At 41.7% G+C, this 19393-nt stretch overlaps 1 protein-coding gene across 1 annotated transcript in view; it reads right to left on the bottom strand.

Annotated features, from left to right (window-relative positions):
* Positions 1-1507: 1507 nt before the first annotated feature.
* The window catches only part of GPR180 (G protein-coupled receptor 180), a 33227-nt gene continuing 15341 nt past the window's right edge, over positions 1508-19393 (bottom strand). Inside the window, exons 4-9 of the mRNA XM_077807036.1 lie at positions 17770-17950; positions 16178-16227; positions 10601-10758; positions 4230-4421; positions 3815-3892; positions 1508-2111 (exon numbers count right to left, since the gene is read on the bottom strand). Of these exons, the coding sequence (XP_077663162.1) occupies positions 1953-2111; positions 3815-3892; positions 4230-4421; positions 10601-10758; positions 16178-16227; positions 17770-17950 (818 nt within the window). The 3' untranslated portion in view covers positions 1508-1952. The remainder of the gene's footprint in view (positions 2112-3814; positions 3893-4229; positions 4422-10600; positions 10759-16177; positions 16228-17769; positions 17951-19393) is intronic.

Genomic DNA, 19393 nt, shown 5'->3' with positions numbered 1-19393 from the left:
CCTTTATATTAACAGGAAAGTGCCACAGATCGATTTATATTAAATAACAAAAGAGAGTGCACTGGGTAAAGAAAACACTGAGTGTTCCTTAAGAGAGTTATAGCTTTCCTGCATAAATTGAAACCTTTATCATGTCAGATCATAATATATAATTCCTGTCTCTATTCCAAAATCAGTATATATTTTGAATGTGTGAAATACACATTTGTCTTGCACATGAGGAGACCCAGAATTATTCCTACTCCATTATTTGAGATTTACACCAAAACAGAAAGCTTTCTCCTTTGGAAGTGGAAAACAGACATAACCAACACCATTTTGATGTGATTATCAGATGAATGTGATAATTAATTTTGTAATTATTTTGCAGATCGTGTGAAATTATAACAACTCACCTTTTCCAGTCTCAACCTGCCATTCTTGACCTGAATTAGAGAGAAGAACTAGCAAGGAGATGATTTAAATAAGCAACTTTGTCATGTTGCCATTTTGCCTTAGTCAAAGGCAAATATTTCATCTATCTTTAAACTAAAAGGGAAATACTTAGTTTCAAACAAGTGTACAACTGAAGCAAACATGAACAAAATCTATATAAACAATAATCTATTACAAATATTAATTTTCATTTCTTTTTAAAAATTCAATACACTTCCTAGTAAATAAAATAAATGCCGTGAAGAAACAAAATGTGACAATAATAGGTTTAGACAATTTGACAAATATCAAATTAAGTACAAACAAGAAGATTTCAAACTATGACTTAATAGGAATGTCCACATGATACAGAAAAAAAATTGTCAAAATGATTTAAATCACACTCAATAAATAGGCACTTCAATAAAGTACATATTTACACTGGCATTCTGAATGCTAGGGCATCACAAAGATGTATGGCTTTATTACAATGGATGGAAGATGGCAACTACTTAGAACCCAATGCCAACATGGATTATAACAAATCCAGTGAGTATTTTGTTTTTCAATTATTCATAGAAAATTTAATCCTGATTAAGTATCCTTGGGCAGGAATACATGAGTAGTTGATGACTGAAACCACCATTTATTTGAAATGCTTCTGTTAATTTAATCTGTGTATATGGCTTAATTATGATTGAATCCTCAATGTAAGAGAAATGAATTATATCAGGATTAAAATTCTAGTACCACATTACACATTCTTTCCTAAAAAAAGCAAGCCTGCTGTTTTTATTACGAGTGTTGCCACGTCTTTAAAGTCTCAAATAGCATTTTGCCCATCACACCTATGTTATGTTTTTAGTAACATTTCTCTCAAAAGTGTTATGGATAAAACTCCATTGCTGCTCAAGTTAAAATTTGAACTAATACCAACACTGGTGGGGAAAAAAAGTGCTTTTCCTTTTGCACAAATAATGAAAGAAAGCTTACTGCACAGTTAGCTGTAAACATTTTACATTGGTTTCTGGAGCAATTTTGTTTTTCAAGTCCTTTACATTTAAAGCACAAAATGCATTTTCTTTACAGAATAAAAAGAAAAGCAAACTTTTATTCCGTGTATTACACCGATTTCATAACTGGCTTATTTCAGACTTGTTTGAGCTCAGAGCCATTTAAAGCACTGGATTCTTCTAGGCCTTCAAACTTAATATTGATACAAAGTCATGGAGTTATTAGGGTGAAAACACTGTGGAAAGGTTAGGTTTGTCCTCCTTTGTTGTCATACAACACAGCATTGCATGTGCCACAAAAACAATCTCTATTCAAACATTCAGATTTTAAATATATTTTCATACCACCAGTTTAAAAAAAAAAAAAATAATGTACCTAATTTGGGGACTTGTTCAGATCCAGGATCAGTGATGTGCTCTGATTTTATGATTCAGTTTTTCCAGGGACACTGATGTAGCACACTGACCTGATGAAAATAGCTGTATTTGGGTCATTATTGCACTGTATTCTTTCCTAAATGTATCTCAGAAGTAATGTCGACTTTTATGTCCAGATGCCACGGTCAGTGGCAATGTCACTGATGACAGAGAAGACACTTCCCAATATAGACTATGAGATAGAAAAAGTCTGTAGAGGATAAACATGCAGATGGACTGGCAGAGGATAACACCTATGGTAATAACCTAAAGACAAAAAAGGAGTGGGGGAAAGAGAAAGTGAATGCTTTGAAAAAAGAATAAAATAAATCAGTTGACTTTATTTTTAGAAGCACAATGAAGCTTACGGCACACCTTTTGCTACTGCAGCAGTTACAAAAGGTTTGAGCATGGGTCTGGGATACAGGAACTCTTGCCTAGTAATCCTGGATCTACACTAGCTTAGTAGGTAGCCCTGGACAAGTCACATAACCTTTCTGCCCGCGTCAGCTCTTGGAAAGCTCAGTCTTGTAGTTCACCACGACTAAGGGCTAGATTCACAAGAGGGACTTGAGTGCCTAAATCTGACATTTAGGTACCACTGGCATTCACAAAACCACTGCTCTGTTGCTGCCTAATCCCATAGGTACCTACATTTCCACCGATAAAATCCATGAGGCACCTAAAATTCTGCCAGTGGTCATGCACAAAGCCACTTAAGTCCTGACACCACTGAACTACTTGGAGCCTGTCTCACATAAAAAAAACCTTGGTGGACTTCTCAAGAGGAAGGGCCAACTCTCCAGCAGGGCCAAGTCTGATAAATGTGCTTTTAGCACGCCTAACATGCAATGATGGCTGGAGGAGATGCCACTATTGCTAGGGCCACCCACCCTTATACTCTGTAATCCACTGTTTAGAGAACTCACCCAAGATGTGGGAGGCCTGGGTTCAAATCCCCCCTCTGCCTGATTCAGAGCAGGGACTCGAACCTAGCTCTGCCACCTCCCAGATGAATCCCTAACCACTTGGTTACAGGAGAGTTTTCTGGGGTGCAGTGCTCAATCTCTTCAGCTGAAGCTGTTCCACTTTGTGTCAAATACTTATAGAGTCATTGGGCTAAAGAGGGAGTGTGTGAATAATTACAGACCAACACTGAGCATTGCCATGCCTAAGTTCCCCTTGTGAATTTAGCCCTCAGATGACACAGTAGTAAAATGAGCCCTGTCTGTAGTACACCCTCTGTCTGTGGAGCTGCAATGATGGTGATCTAGTGGTCTAATTTTCTAGTGTAGGCAAGGCCTTTTAATCTCAGTTTCTCCATCTGTAGACAACGTGCATGTTAATAGTTACCCAGCTCGCAAAGGGGGTGTGAGAGTTTACTTGCGTGTGTAGGCACTTTGAGGAAGTTCTATATAAATCTTTTTTAAATACTTGTTTCTCTCAACTGAATGTGACATTCACTGAGCACATATTTTTCTATATTTTTAATTAAAAGGCAAACAATGTTAAATCTTCATAGTTTCAGAACTGTAGTTGCCCAAGCACAGTGATCAAACTTCTCCAGTACCCAAGAGCAGAAATCTTCCTACAGTGTCCTACCAGATCTCTACATATCACAAAGCACTGCACTGAATTCTACCTCAGGAGAGCTGAAAACCCCCCAGCATCAAGGCTGGTTTTTACTAGAACCATTTTTTGCTTTACCTTTGCAAGCATTTCCTTCTTCTTCCTACAAACTATTACCTTTACATTTTATAAGGCATGCAGAGTTTCAGCCACATGATTCCCATTTGTGTCAGTGAAAGTATGGCTAAAACTCCATAGGTTACTGTGGGAATGTAAAGGTTAGAGGCCTTGGAACATGAGTTTTCTAATAAAAGAAAGCCCAACAGAAGGAACAGCTCCTCTGCAGTTTCTGTAGAATTTCTAATCAGATCCCACATCGTTTTTATCTTGTCCATACATACCTTCTCTCTTTGATAGTCTCTAAATAGCACAGAAACGGTTGCAAGACCCGGATGGCACAAAAACCACAAAATGCAGCCCTGAAAGAGAATAATGGCATTTTATACCATTTACTCTGATGTGTCAGTACAGAAGATGGATATGACAATTAGGGGAATTACGTTTACATGTTTCCATCTTTCCATCATTCTGCAGTCAAGCAACAGAATGAAAACCACACTTTATGCTTTAGGTCACATTTTATCCTTATCACATCAAATTTAACTACTCAGTGTATACAGAAAGAATGCAATTTATTTCATCAAATCAAATCCTTAATCATTAATTCTCCCATGGAGCTAAAGCATAGTCCAGTCAATAGCATATCATAAGAATATTTAAAAAGAAAGGGATTAATTTTCCAGATGTGAGCCTTACTTTGGCAAAGGTGATATAGAACTCCCTTTTGAGTGTACTTCTCTCCACTCTGATGATCTGGTAGAGTCCACAGGCCAATGACAGAGATAGACAAACTCTTAGACCAATAAGAAGTCCACTTGCTAAACTGTGGTGTGAATGGTAGCTGTGATGATTAGTATCTTCAAACTGCTCCCAAATTAGTAAAATACTCTGCAAAACAATAACAAAGTACATTTTAAAAAAAAAAAGGAGTACTTGGGGCACCTTGGAGACTAACCAATTTATTTGAGCATAAGCTTTCGTGAGCTACAGCTCACTTCATCGGATGCATACTGTGGAAACTGCAGAAGACATATACACAGAGACCATGAAACAATACCTCCTCCCACCCCACTCTCCTGCTGGTAATAGCTTATTTAAAGTGATCACTCTCCTTACAATGTGTACGATAATCAAGGTGGGCCATTTCCAGCATAAATCCAAGTTTAACCAGGACGTCTGGGGGAGGGGGTAGGAAAAAACAAGGGGAAATAGGCTACCTTGCATAATGACTTAGCCACTCCCAGTCTCTATTTAAGCCTAAATTAATAGTATCCAATTTGCAAATGAATTCCAATTCAGCAGTTTCTCGCTGGAGTCTGGATTTGAAGTTTTTTTGTTTTAAGATAGCGACCTTCATGTCTGTAATTGCGTGACCAGAGAGATTGAAGTGTTCCCCGACTGGTTTATGAATGTTATAATTCTTGACATCTGATTTGTGTCCATTTATTCTTTTACGTAGAGACTGTCCAGTTTGACCAATGTACATGGCAGAGGGGCATTGCTGGCACATGATGGCATATATCACATTGGTGGATGTGCAGGTGAACGAGCCTCTGATAGTGTGGCTGATGTTATTAGGCCCTGTGATGGTGTCCCCTGAATAGATATGTGGGCACAATTGGCAACGGGCTTTGTTGCAAGGATAGGTTCCTGGGTTAGTGGTTCTGTTGTGTGGTATGTGGTTGTTGGTGAGTATTTGCTTCAGGTTGGGGGGCTGTCTGTAGGCAAGGACTGGCCTGTCTCCCAAGATTTGTGAGAGTGTTGGGTCATCCTTCAGGATAGGTTGTAGATCCCTAATAATGCGTTGGAGGGGTTTTAGTTGGGGGCTGAAGGTGACGGCTAGTGGCGTTCTGTTATTTTCTTTGTTAGGCCTGTCCTGTAGTAGGTGACTTCTGGGAACTCTTCTGGCTCTATCAATCTGTTTCTTCACTTCCGCAGGTGGGTATTGTAGTTGTAAGAATGCTTGATAAAGATCTTGTAGGTGTTTGTCTCTGTCTGAGGGGTTGGAGCAAACGCGGTTGTATCGCAGAGCTTGGCTGTAGATGATGGATCGTGTGGTGTGGTCAGGGTGAAAGCTGGAGGCATGTAGGTAGGAATAGCAGTCAGTAGGTTTCCGGTATAGGGTGGTGGTTATGTGACCATTGTTTATTAGCACTGTAGTGTCCAGGAAGTGGATCTCTTGTGTGGACTGGACCAGGCTGAGGTTGATGGTGGGATGGAAATTGTTGAAATCATGGTGGAATTCCTCCAGGGCTTTTTTTCCATGGGTCCAGATGATGAAGATGTCATCAATATAGCGCAAGTAGAGTAGGGGCGTTAGGGGACGAGAGCTGAGGAAGCGTTGTTCTAAATCAGCCATAAAAATGTTGGCATACTGTTCGGCCATGCGGGTACCCATAGCAGTGCCGCTGATCTGAAGGTACACATTGTCCCCAAATGTAAAATAGTTATGGGTAAGGACAAAGTCACAAAGTTCAGCCATCAGGTTAGCTGTGACATTATCGGGGATAGTGTTCTTGACGGCTTGTGGTCCATCTTTGTGTGGAATGTTGGCGTAGAGGGCTTCTACATCCATAGTGGCCAGGATGGTGTTATCAGGAAGATCACCGATGGATTGTAGTTTCCTCAGGAAGTCAGTGGTGTCTCGAAGGTAGCTGGGAGTGCTGGTAGCGTAGGGCCTGAGGAGGGAGTCTACATAGCCAGACAATCCTGCTGTCAGGGTGCCAATGCCTGAGATGATGGGGCACCCAGGATTTCCAGGTTTATGGATCTTAGGTAGTAGATAGAATATCCCAGGTCGGGGTTCCAGGGGTGCGTCTGTGCGGATTTGATCTTGTGCTTTTTCAGGAAGTTTCTTGAGCAAATGCTGTAGTTGCTTTTGGTAACTCTCAGTGGGATCATAGGGTAATGGCTTGTAGAAAGTGGTGTTGGAGAGCTGCCGAGTAGCCTCTTGTTCATATTCCGACCTATTCATGATGACAACAGCACCTCCTTTGTCAGCCTTTTTGATTATGATGTCAGAGTTGTTTCTGAGGCTGTGGATGGCATTGTGTTCTGCACGGCTGAGGTTATGGGGCAAGTGATGCTGCTTTTCTACAATTTCAGCCCGTGCACGTCGGCGGAAGCACTCTATGTAGAAGTCCAGTCTGCTGTTTTGAGGAGGAGTCCACCTAGAATCCTTCTTTTTGTAATGTTGGTAGGGAGGCCTCTGTGGATTAGTATGTTGTTCAGAGGTATTTTGGAAATATTCCTTGAGTCGGAGACGTCGAAAATAGGATTCTAGGTCACCACAGAACTGTATCATGTTCATGGGGGTGGAGGGGCAGAAGGAGAGGCCCCGAGATAGGACAGCTTCTTCTGCTGGGCTGAGAGTATAGTTGGATAGGTTAACAATATTGCTGGGTGGGTTGAGGGAACCATTGCTGTGGCCCCTTGTAGCATGTAGTAGTTTAGAAAGTTTAGTGTCCTTTTTCTTTTGTAGAGAAGCAAAGTGTGCGTTGTAAATGGCTTGTCTAGAGCCAGAAGAGTTCCCAGAAGTCACCTACTACAGGACAGGCCTAACAAAGAAAATAACAGAACGCCATTAGCCGTCACCTTCAGCCCCCAACTAAAACCCCTCCAACGCATTATTAAGGATCTACAACCTATCCTGAAGGATGACCCAACACTCTCACAAATCTTGGGAGACAGGCCAGTCCTTGCCTACAGACAGCCCCCCAACCTGAAGCAAATACTCACCAACAACCACATACCACACAACAGAACCACTAACCCAGGAACCTATCCTTGCAACAAAACCCGTTGCCAACTGTGCCCACATATCTATTCAGGGGACATCATCACAGGGCCTAATAACATCAGCCACACTATCAGAGGCTCGTTCACCTGCACATCCACCAATGTGATATATGCCATCATGTGCCAGCAATGCCCCTCTGCCATGTACATTGGTCAAACTGGACAGTCTCTACGTAAAAGAATAAATGGACACAAATCAGATGTCAAGAATTATAACATTCATAAACCAGTCGGGGAACACTTCAATCTCTCTGGTCACGCAATTACAGACATGAAGGTCGCTATCTTAAAACAAAAAAAAACTTCAAATCCAGACTCCAGCGAGAAACTGCTGAATTGGAATTCATTTGCAAATTGGATACTATTAATTTAGGCTTAAATAGAGACTGGGAGTGGCTAAGTCATTATGTAAGGTAGCCTATTTCCCCTTGTTTTTTCCTACCCCCTCCCCCAGACGTTCTGGTTAAACTTGGATTTATGCTGGAAATGGCGCACCTTGATTATCATACACATTGTAAGGAGAGTGGTCAGTTTGGATGAGCTATTACCAGCAGGAGAGTGAGTTTGGGTATTTTGGGGGTGGGGGTGAGAAAATCCTGGATTTGTGCTGGAAATGGCCCACCTTGATTTTCATACACATTGTAAGGAGAGTGGTCACTTTGGATAAGCTATTACCAGCAGGAGAGTGAGTTTGTGTGTGTGGTTTTTGGAAAAAAAAGCGGGGGGGGGGTGAGAAAACCTGGATTTGTGCTGGAAATGGCTCACCTTGATTATCATACACATTGTAAAGAGAGTGGTCACTTTGGATGGGCTATTACCAGCAGGAGAGTGAGTTTGTGTGTGTGTGGAGGGGGGGGGGGGGGCGCGGAGGGTGAGAAAACCTGGATTTGTGCTGGAAATGGCCCAACTTGATTATCATACACATTGTAAGGAGAGTGATCACTTTAGATAAGCTACTACCAGCAGGAGAGTGGGGTGGGAGGAGGTATTGTTTCATGGTCTCTGTGTATATAATGTCTTCTGCAGTTTCCACAGTATGCATCCGATGAAGTGAGCTGTAGCTCACGAAAGCTTATGCTCAAATAAATTGGTTAGTCTCTAAGGTGCCACAAGTACTCCTTTTCTTTTTGCGAATACAGACTAACACGGCTGTTACTCTGAAAAAAGTACATTTAGAGTAAATACTGTACTTACATGTTTCATTTCTTCACAGAACTATTTATGATAGGACCATGGTGCCAGCTATCAGCACAAGAGCCGTGGTTCTCTCTTCTTGCCTGAAAATGCCATGCTACCAAAAGCAACAGAGCTAGAACTGTTCCTTTGGCATCACCAATTAACATATTAAGTACAACTGATGCGTCTGTTAGCAGGGAAGGAGTCTGATTCTTGACTTCCCTCATTTTTTGAAAAATTCACTCATTTAAAATTTCAAATAATGTAGTGACCTAGAGCAGCAAAGCTGCAGCTAAATTCCATTTTCTCCTTTGAGAGGAACCTGATGGAGAACCACAATCCTGCTTCCACTGAAGTGGGAGTTTGCCAATTGACTTCAAGAGGAGCAGAATTAGGCCCATAGGCACTAGCTCTCAAAAACTGACACCCCCTCCTACCTGAATTAGTATGCTCTCTCCAGCACCTTCTTCTGTGACTTAGGGTCTCATCCACAGTCCATTGAAACCAATGGGAAGACTCCCAATTGATTTCTGTGGACTTTGGTTCAGGCTCGTACTTAGCAGGGAACACCACCAACTACTATTAAGAGAGTTCCAAGTCTCCATTTAATTTCTGTTTGGGATCAGTACTGGTCACAAAGATGACCAAAAATCTTGTGCCAGTCCACTTCTGGCTCCTTTCTAATACCAGCAGCCATACACTGGCAACATTACTTTCCTTCACTACTATCTCTAGTTTCTCTCTGCTCCTCCACTTCTCCGTGCTTCTCAGATTCTCTCTTCTCTATTTTTAATCACTTTTTTAGGCACTCCAATAAGATAAGATTTACTATAATGTTAATGATTTATTTGCTACTCTAAATTGACTTTATTTAATTACATTAATTCAACTCATTTCTGTGTATGTCCTAGACCATTTTTATATTTGCAGGACCAATTCTGCATCCAAACAGCTCAACAATTCTCCTAGGTGGATCTGAAAGACCACTAGATACCCTAATCTCAGGATCCTGAATTGAGAATGCTAAGCAGCAAACGAGGGATCGGCAACCTTTGGCACACGACTTGTCAGGGAAATCCGCTGGCAGGCCAGGACGGTTTGGTTACCTGCAGCGTCCGCAGGTTTGGTCGATCGCAGCTCCCACTGGCCGCGGTTCGCCGTTCCAGGCCAATGAGGGCTGCGGGAAGAGGCGGCCAGCACATCCCTTGGCCCACGCTGCTTCCTGCAGCCCCCATTGGCCTGGAACGGTCAGGGCCGGTGTAAGGAGGTTTCACGCCCTAGGCAAAACTTCCACCTTGCACCGCACCCCCCACCCCTGCCCTGCGGCAGCTCCCCGCCGCCCCTTCTCTCCCCTCGGCCCGGGGAGCCGCGTACAGCAGCTCCCTGCCCCAGCTCACCTCTGCTCCGTCTCCTCCCTGAGCATGCCACCGCTTCTCCGGCCTCCCAGGCTTGTGGCACCAATCAGCTGTTTGGCGCACAAGCCTGGGAGGGAGAGAAGCAGAGCGGGGTGGTGCTCAGGGGAGGAGGCGGAGCAGAGGTGAGCTGGGGCGGGGAGCGGTTCTCCTGTGTGCCGCCCCCCCCCCCTTACTTGCTGCAGGTGGCCCTCCCCGCGCCCCCCTACCCGAGCTTACCTCCGCTCCACCGCCGCCCCCAACCACTTGGCGCCCTAGGCAACCGCCTAGTTCGCCTAGTGGTTGCACCGGCCCTGGGAACGGTGATCCGCAGCCAGTGGGAGCCGTGATCAGCCGAACCGGCAGATGCTGCAAGTAAACAAACCGTCCCGGCCCGTCAGTGGATTTCCCTGACAGGCCACATGCCAAAGGTTGCCGATCCCTGCAGTAAACGATAGCGGATGTGTTATCGCCGGTTACATACTCTCTTGCGTTTTTGTTATTTTAATCTGCTCAAGCGTTTAAAAAAGATTGAAGGTCCTGATGTTCGTTCACCAAAGTCATAAAATATTGAAATGGGATGTTCCCAGTTCTGTCATACTTATCAATACACTTCTGCCAAAGTTATTAGGAGCAGCTGCTCAGGTAACAGTACTACAGTTTGCGTACAGTACAGCAAGAAAAGTCAGCACAAATACAAACCTGGGTTACAACAACTACTACAGCAATGCCAGTGGACGCTGGAGTGGAATCCCACTGAAGGGGTCTGCTTTGAGATTTCTTCATTCTGCCGATCATCCAACCCATACACAAACTCAGCAACAGGTACAGCATTTGTATCTGACAGACTATGTCACACACTAGCGGGAATGAAAGAAAGTTAAATGTAGTCACAACAACATAATGGCAATTCCTTTCTCTAGCAGAAAAAACAGAATAATGTGGCAACTGTAAGGTAAACCAGTTACTGTAAAATTTATTACTTCTCAATATAATTTTCACTCTTTGTTAAATGCTATAGACTTTGAGACTGTGACTATATGGATTTTCATGCTGTGGATAATTCTCTATGTGAAATTTTATTTAATCAATTGTGAATTACATCATTATCAACATTCCCTTACTAAGGTCCCAATCCTGCAAGTAGCTCCATACAGGCAGATGATTATATCATGCAGAATCTCACTGAAGACAAGAGACTAAGCACGGGCTCAAGCATCCACCTTCATTAATCTGTTTGTAAGGTCAGGAAACTAAAACTGAAGTTTATATATCAATTACTAAATATGTCTTTACCCTGCAAATACAAAATATATTAGAATGGGTTCCCTTATTTACCCAGCAGGACTTTTGTTTCCAAGATCAGATTCCTGCAGTAATTTCTTTAAGTTAAGCTGTATCTTTCTTAAGGAACAATACATCAATCTGAACAGAAACACACATTTAGGACAAATTCTACTCTCTGAATACTGATTCACAGGTGGAAGTGAGGACAAACTCTGACCATTCATATTTAAAATGCAGGCATGATTGGACAAATTACTATGTCCCATGGCACTGTGATGAAGTTTACAAACCCCATATTGGGCCATGGCAGAAACGGGTGAGTGATTGGCCCTGGAGACAGCAAATGAAAAGAACCCTATCCTGTGGCACCTACTACCACAGCCAAGCCCCGGGGAGGGGCTCCACCTATAGTACATAACCAAGAAGATTACAAAAGCAGAGCAGTCACGTTTTCACAAGGGGCGCCTCTATGAAACAGAAGACACTCTTTCCAGAATCAGAGGAAACTGGATTTGAAAGGTCTGAGGTCTTCTACTGGCTGGTGAAATGGCTCATTTTATAAGTGGCTTGACCAGCTGGTGAGTGGGAAAGGATGCGTCCAGGCCTCAGTGAGGTAAGAGAAAACCTGAGGAAAAACTTGAGGGGGTTTTTGTTTCTGAGTTGTCTACAGAATAACCAAAGACTGACTGGGGTTTCCTAACTTAGCTTGTGACTAACCCTGACCAACACTTCATTTGGGGTGTTAGTCCTTGCTTAACTGGTTTAACTTTGGAATTTAAATAAACTTTCTTTTTCCTAATTTCACTGTGGGAGCTTGTCCATTTTTTTGCCACTGCTTGGCCCCACCTGACAGCTAGGTGTACAAGCACCTTCTTAATCAGCAACTCTGATCCCTGTGTGCGTTTGTGTGCTGTCATATCTGCTCACTCCAGCAAAGGGAATTTTTTTAAAAAATTTTTATTACAACCTTTAACTCCTATTAGCCTTCCAATGGTGCTACTGCTAGGGGAGAGGAAAATGGATTACTAACTATACTCCAGTCACACATTTATTACCACCAGCACCAAATGAACCATCCAGAAAGAACATTGCTTGACTTTTAGCTCTTGGATTGAGTTGCTGACAGTGCTGGTGTAGCTTTGCTAGATCAATCAGCTCTCTAGTTTTAATAAACTGAGTAAACTTGTTATGGAAGACTCCGAGACAAACAAACTTTGAACAGAAATATTAACATAGAAATAATGGCATTATTTCTGTATCACACACAAATTTAAGTATTTTTCACACACAAAAAATGTCTTCAAAATGTTATGGGCTACATGCCCACTCAAGGGATTATATTTATGGTAAATGGTGGTCAGTGAGAGTACTTCCTTGATGTTTGGTAATAATAGCAAAACATGGATGTTAAATAATTAAGACCCAAGATACTGCCCCTGAGATTTATATAGTATTAAAGGTAGTTTATTGACCCTTAACGATTCCAGTATTTGGAGTCCTCATTTTGCTTATTTAAAAATTATTTTCAGGCCATTTTAATAAAGATGTACTAAGTTCTATCTTTAAAATCATAAAACCACATTTATCTGAGCAAAATAATATTGGGTTCCCAGGCTTATAGGTGAGGAGGCAGCATGAATTATTTTGGTTATTTGAAATCAGGTCTACAGTACTGGATCAACTGCTTCAGGAACAAGGTCTGACCGCTATTCTGTAGAGTGGCATTATCAACTTTATTATGCCATCAGTATTTGGCTGTAGATATGGCATTCATCTGCCATGGCAGAGAAAAATCAAAAACAGGGAGATGACTGAAAACAAAACAGCCTGAAAATCTAGATGAATAAGAAAAGTGACTACTCTACCGTTCTTAAAGATAACCTCTTCCCTACTAACAAGCTATGGACAAACAGAATCTCTTTTAATCACAGCTCAGAGTTAGAGATTGTGAAATGTGCTGTGGCATTTGTGTGTGTGGAATACCAGATTGAGAGCTGAATAAACTCTACTGGTAGCTCAATGTGTCTTAATGTTTCCTTTTTTCCATAATGCAGTACGTGGATTCTTGGATAAAATCATATTATTTTTGTCCCCTTTGATAACTTTTGTAATTTGGTTGAGACCAATAAGGTTATCTTACTGTTTGATGAGATTTTCAAAACGCCTCTCCCACCAGTACCACAGCTCAGTGTAGAGCCATGCACAGACTCAGCTGGTATAAAATTTACCTGCTTTCTTCATCATTCATTTCTCTCATCAGGCTTTCCAATATCCAGAAAAATCACTGTTTGAGTCTCACATTCAGAAGCTGCCTAAACTTAAAAGGATCTACTGACTTCTCACAGTGCTTGAAGTCAATGGAACTATTCATGTGAGTGAAGGTACATGCTTAAACTGTTGTAGAAGCAGGCCCTTAGGTTATAAGAGAAGTTGTAGAAAGATATTGGGATAGTGTCGGAACCAGATATCTGGAGTGAAATCCTGGCCCCACTGAAGTCAATGTGAGTTTTGCCACTGATTTCAATATAATCAGGATTTCACTCTTTACATAAAAAAAAATCTGTGTTGAGAGCAGTAGCAGCTAGAAGAGATTGTTGCACTTCTGCAACCTACACTTGGTATTATCCATCCCTCAGAGCTGTGGTTGTGGCAGTAAGAAATCTTCCATATTTCTATCCTTTCATTCTGCCCTCCTGCTTCCTTTGGAAACTATTATCACAAAAAGAAAGGAGTAGGGAGGAAAACTCTCAGAGCCAAAACACCTTTTAAATTAAACTATTCTTAAAGCAAAGATAATGGGACAAAGAGAAGAAACTACCCCCTTGAATTAAGAGGATATGAAGATCTGGTGGGGGCTGCAATGTGAATACTACCCCAAGAACAGAATCTAAACCCACAGTACACAGCAACCCAACATATACAAGGAAGTGCACAGCCGTGGCCTCAGCAAAGAAGTTCTGAGTAGGTTCATATATTCCATCTAACCTCACCTCTGGAGGCCAAAGAAAGGGTTTAATCACATGGCTAATGCACAGTCAGTTTGGATTCACTAGTTCAACTGTCCAAAACAAAGAATTAATGTAAGTTACTGTGGGGCCAGCTGCCACCAAGAGGCTGTTAATTCCAACTGCAAGTATTTGGACTCTGGATATTGTTTCTGTTGGCTAATGAGAGACAGTGTACAAAATTATATGCCATGTCATAGTGGTAGAGAAGAAAATATGTCATCCTTAAAGCTAAAAACAAACACTTTCAGACACACTGATTTGTAAAACAATCACACTTACCAAAGTAGTACAATAATCAAAGACTCCTTTATTTTGCATAGAAATTGAATCCCTGCTGTCTAACGAAATGGAACTTTATCTACGGGAATTTCCATAACTTAATGACAACCTGATCAACAGCTGTCAGATTTCTGCTCACTGAAGGGGTCAGAAAGTGGGATCCAGTATAAAACCTGTACAAATTCTAAACCTTCAGCTTGAACACATTTATAGCCAGATAAAATAATCTGATTACAGACCCCTGGCAACAAAACTATGGGATCTACTTTATCAGGTGTGTACTAGTAAGTGTTAATATTCTATAAAGGTGACATGAGCCTAAAATTATATTTGCATCATTTCATCACACAACTTCAAATCTTTTATTCAGTTTTCAGCAAACATATTCACTTACTAATACAGTTTGTATGATTTCCTTCCTAAAGGCCAGATTATGATCCTTACTCCCACATGTGATCAGTCAGCAATACAAGTAGTCCCACTGGCTTAAAAATGTCTGACACTTACTAGTTGCTAAGGAGCCCCGCAGTAAGGTTCAGAGACTGCACTCTAGAAGAAGAAGGTGCTGGGATTTATATTAAACCAATAGGTTCTAGACGGGAGGTCAGGGCTTCTCATCTAGCTTTTGCCACTGAGCCTCACTGGTGGAGTTCCTCTCTTGTCTGTTGTATCTACCTGTGGTTAGGTAGGTTTATTCCTCCAGCCAGTAGGAGTCTGACAAATTTTGTCAAGCCCTCTATTTTAAGATATAAGATCATGCAAACAAGTGACTTAATAATCACTGAGTAAAGTGAGCGCTGGACCATGGGCTGCACTAGAGCTCCCAAAAAGATTCCAAAGGACATCCAATTCGGCTGCCAGAGGTCTGTGGAAGTCCAGAACAGCAGGCCAGGATTTGTGATAACTTGTGAGGAGATACTTTGCTATTTAGGTTCTTACACTGCATGTTACACCTGAGTGCCAGTTTCTTGGAAAGTTTCAGTCAAGTAGAAAGGCAAATGTATTATCTTGGAAAGAACCCCTCTATATTTCTAACCAGAACTTCAGAACAACCGAAGCAGCGGCAGCCTGTGAAGAAGCCAACCAAGATTATACATAACTAGTGCATGTTGGGACAGGATGCTCTAGGGTGTTTTGGTTCCAGTTAGTCATTCAACAAAGCTGGATGAAATCAAGAAAGCTGCTTTGTGCTAATACTGAGTCTTAGGGTAATTTTTTGGCACAGCTCTAATCTTAAAATGCTGTGCCATAAAATACAGCATTTTCCATTAAAAACAATTCTATATACAGAAGTGGAGCGTCCATAAATTATAAAATGGATATAAATTTTTAAAACGCATTAGTACTCAAGAAAACACACACTAACAATTTAATCCAGCAAAATGCTGCAGCGTGTGGATAACCTTACTCATATGATAGTCCCCTAGACTTAAATGAGAACATTTGCTGAGTAAAAGGTATATGCTTAAATGTCTGCAAGGTTAGGTTTTAGGGCATTCTTAAATCACACCTTAATAATACCCAGAAAAAAGCCACTATTTAAAGAAATAGCTGCGTTTCACATATTTAAAATAAAGTAGTGATATATACCTGAGATCAGAATCTGACTCTAAATGTTAGCATTGGTTAGTATGCTTTAACCGATTTCTCTACATTACTCTGCATAAACATGTTGAAAAAAGTACGTTTTCTTAAGCATACTCACGTTCTGCCAGACTTCCCATAAAAGGTGCCCCTATTCCATCTTTAGCGTAACTAATAAAAAACAGGAGATAATAAATGGTCTAAGTTAGTCAGTATTAAATTTCTCTTCCTTCTTAGAGATACAGCTAAGTAACTACACCTCTACCCCAATATAACGTGGTCCTTGGGAGCCAAAAAATCTTACCGCATTATATTGAACTTGCTTTGGCCTCGGGCGTTTCCGTTATTAATAGTCACTTCCTGCCCCCGACCGACCTCTCAGAACCCCTGACCCATCCAAACCCTCCAGCTCCTTGTCCTGACTAGCCCCTCCAGAGACCCGCTACCCCTAACCACCCCTTCCAAGACCTCACCCTCTATCTAAGCTCCCCTGCTCCTTGTCCCCTGACTGCCCCAACCCCTATCCACACCCCCGCCCCCTGACAGGCTCCCCCGGGACTCCTATCCAACGCCCCTGTTCCCCATCCCCTGACCGCCCCGCCCCCAGAACCTCCAACCATCCAACCCCCCCTGCTCCCTGACCGCCCCCCCAAGACCCTCTGCCCCTTATCTAACCCCTCAGCCCCGGCCCGGCACCCTTAACACGCCGCTCAGAGCTGATCCATCGGAGCACATGCGCTTATCCACCGGAGCGCGCAGCCCTGCCCCCCAGAAAGCTGCTTTACTGCATTATATCCGAATTTGTGTTATATTGGGTCGCGTAATATTGGAGTAGAGGTGTACATAGTTGTAACAAGTCAACCCTACAAGTTTTGTCATGACCAATGTTCCCTCTAATTTTTTCCATCCATATGCAGAATAAATTTTACTATGTGCACCGAGATATATGCAGATGTGCACCACCAGTATAAATGAAAAACTTATATTTAAAAGTTACCATAGGGATAATTACTCCAGCCAGGACAGGTTAGGCATTTTAGAACTCGCTACTCAAAGAATTAAATTTAAGTGTAGGAGAAATAAAAATTACAAAATGCATAGACCAGTCAAAAAACTAAAACAACACACTTTGAAAGAATAAAATTACAGAGAATATATGTGCAATGCAGAAAGTACCAAGAAGTAACAACAATAAAAATACAAGTATGTGTTGGGAGGCGAGCGTGAAAGAGACAGTGTGTGCTGGCTGCTGGGGAAGTTTCTGAGAGATGCCATGCACTGTCTCTTTAAGGTGCTCATTCACTGGGAAGGGAAGGCTCATTCATACCTCAGACAGCAGCAGCTCTCTCCTCCTCCGAGTCCTGAGCCAGGCTGTCCCCTCTCCCCTGTTCTGTGGAGATGGGGTACACCCTGACATCAACAGTCCCCCACCCCCTCTGCATAGCCAGCAGGAGGATCCTGGGAGCAGCTGCAGGAGCAATGTGGTTGCAAAGCAGTGGGGGGAGGGGCACCTGAACACATGCTGCCGGATGTGCGCAGCTCTGCTAATCAAGTGCGCAGCACTTGAATCACTCCTGGGCGACCACCCAACAGCGCAGTTTAGAGGGAACACAGGTCATGACCATCATTACCTCTAGCCTTACTGATCTCTACAGCTGCCTCCTTCCTCATTTAAGGGAATTTGAAAATGGAAAGACAACTAATTAAAGTTACCTTGAGAAATGCAGGTAGTTGGCAAATGCTGAGCCAGCCTGAAACACTAATACTGTTGACAGAACCTTTAAGACAGTATGCATAGGTCCACCTTTCTTCAGAGTTTGCCATAGTGATTGAGCATAGATGCAAGCAGCTACAAAGTATGCTAGGATGAGTAGAAAAAAGAATTCATGTAATCCTGGGAAGAGAAGAAATTCAGTTTAATATAATAAAGTGAATTATGGCACATAACAAGTACTACCTAAGATGCTCTTACCACAAGACAAGCAATATTAAGTTATGTAGTTGTTACTACATAGCAACATAAAAGTGATAGTAAAGACGGATTAGCATTCAACTACTTTCTCTTATCCTTCCCACACAGTAATAGAAGAAAAAAATCTTTATGTGTCAGTTTAATTCTTTAAGGTGGCTGGTCATTATTTGACCTGTAAAGTCTTTGTTCACCAAAAATACCTATCTTGAATTCAAAGAGGCATTCTGTAAACAATTTATCTTTGAAAAAACCCCACAAACATATGTAAGAATTATTGGAAAATCGTAAATAGTTTCCTATAACTAGGCTTGGCAGAATTTGATTTTTTTTTTTTTAATAACTTTGACAGATAACATTGATGTTAAACATAAAAAAGGCTTTAAAGTTATCAATTTAAATTTTCACAGTTGCACAAAATTATTGGGGGGGGGGGGGGAGTCAGACAATTATTAATGACTGTTGAGATTCAAGAAGTTAAAGCTTTACAACCATTCGAACACAAACTGTCAGCAGCACATGTCAAAACATACAAAGTAAATATCCTTAAATCAAATGCTAAAAAATTCTCAGCCAATTTTTTCATACTTTGACTATCTGTAAATTTCTATCATCATCACTAGAATTTTTTTTGTCATATGTGTCTATAGTGAAGTCGAGGTTTACCAGTATTTACCAATAAAAATCTAATCCTACCTATAAAGTAAACCATAGCCTAGCTCAATGGGTAGTCAGGAACATCTACAATAAATAGGTAAAAGTTTAAACTGTTATTTATCTTCAAAGACAGGATCTGAGATGAGGAGAGACAGCAGATACACATTTGAGGTAAGCCTGTCTAACCACTGGGTGTCACTCTTACACCACATAAAATGAAGTATGTTTAGCCCAGATAGCACCTGTGTCCAAAGGAGAAGTTAAAGGCAGAGCTATGTGAAGAAAGGTAATTCCATTTTGGGGAAGATTTTGATATTTTGAAATTTGGTTTTGTTCCAATTTGGAATGAAAACCAAATGTTTCAAAATTCTCTCTGAAAGGGAAAGACTTGGGGTCCCTGGCTCAGGGGCAGTTTGCCTGGCTGACTGTCCTGGAGCCACAGACCCTGGGAGCCCAAGCTGCTAAGGAGCCTCAAACTTGGGAGCCAGTGTGGGGGAAATCAGGCTCTTGGCAAGCCGGGCAGGCTGCCAATGAGCTTGATGGGTGAGCTGTCAGGAAACCAACATGTTTCCAGTGAAAACCTACCTGGTTTCTAACAGACTTTTGTTGAAACTGGACCATCTCCATAGAACATTTTGATTTCAACAATCTGCATTCTCGGATAGAAAACAGTTCTGACACAGAATTTCCAACAGCTAGTTAAATGGGATA

The sequence above is a fragment of the Eretmochelys imbricata genome, chromosome 1 (assembly GCF_965152235.1).
Source record: "Eretmochelys imbricata isolate rEreImb1 chromosome 1, rEreImb1.hap1, whole genome shotgun sequence".
Classification (NCBI taxonomy): domain Eukaryota; kingdom Metazoa; phylum Chordata; order Testudines; family Cheloniidae; genus Eretmochelys; species Eretmochelys imbricata.
Note: the sequence above shows the minus strand (reverse complement) of the source record. Positions and strands in the feature narration are given on the sequence as shown.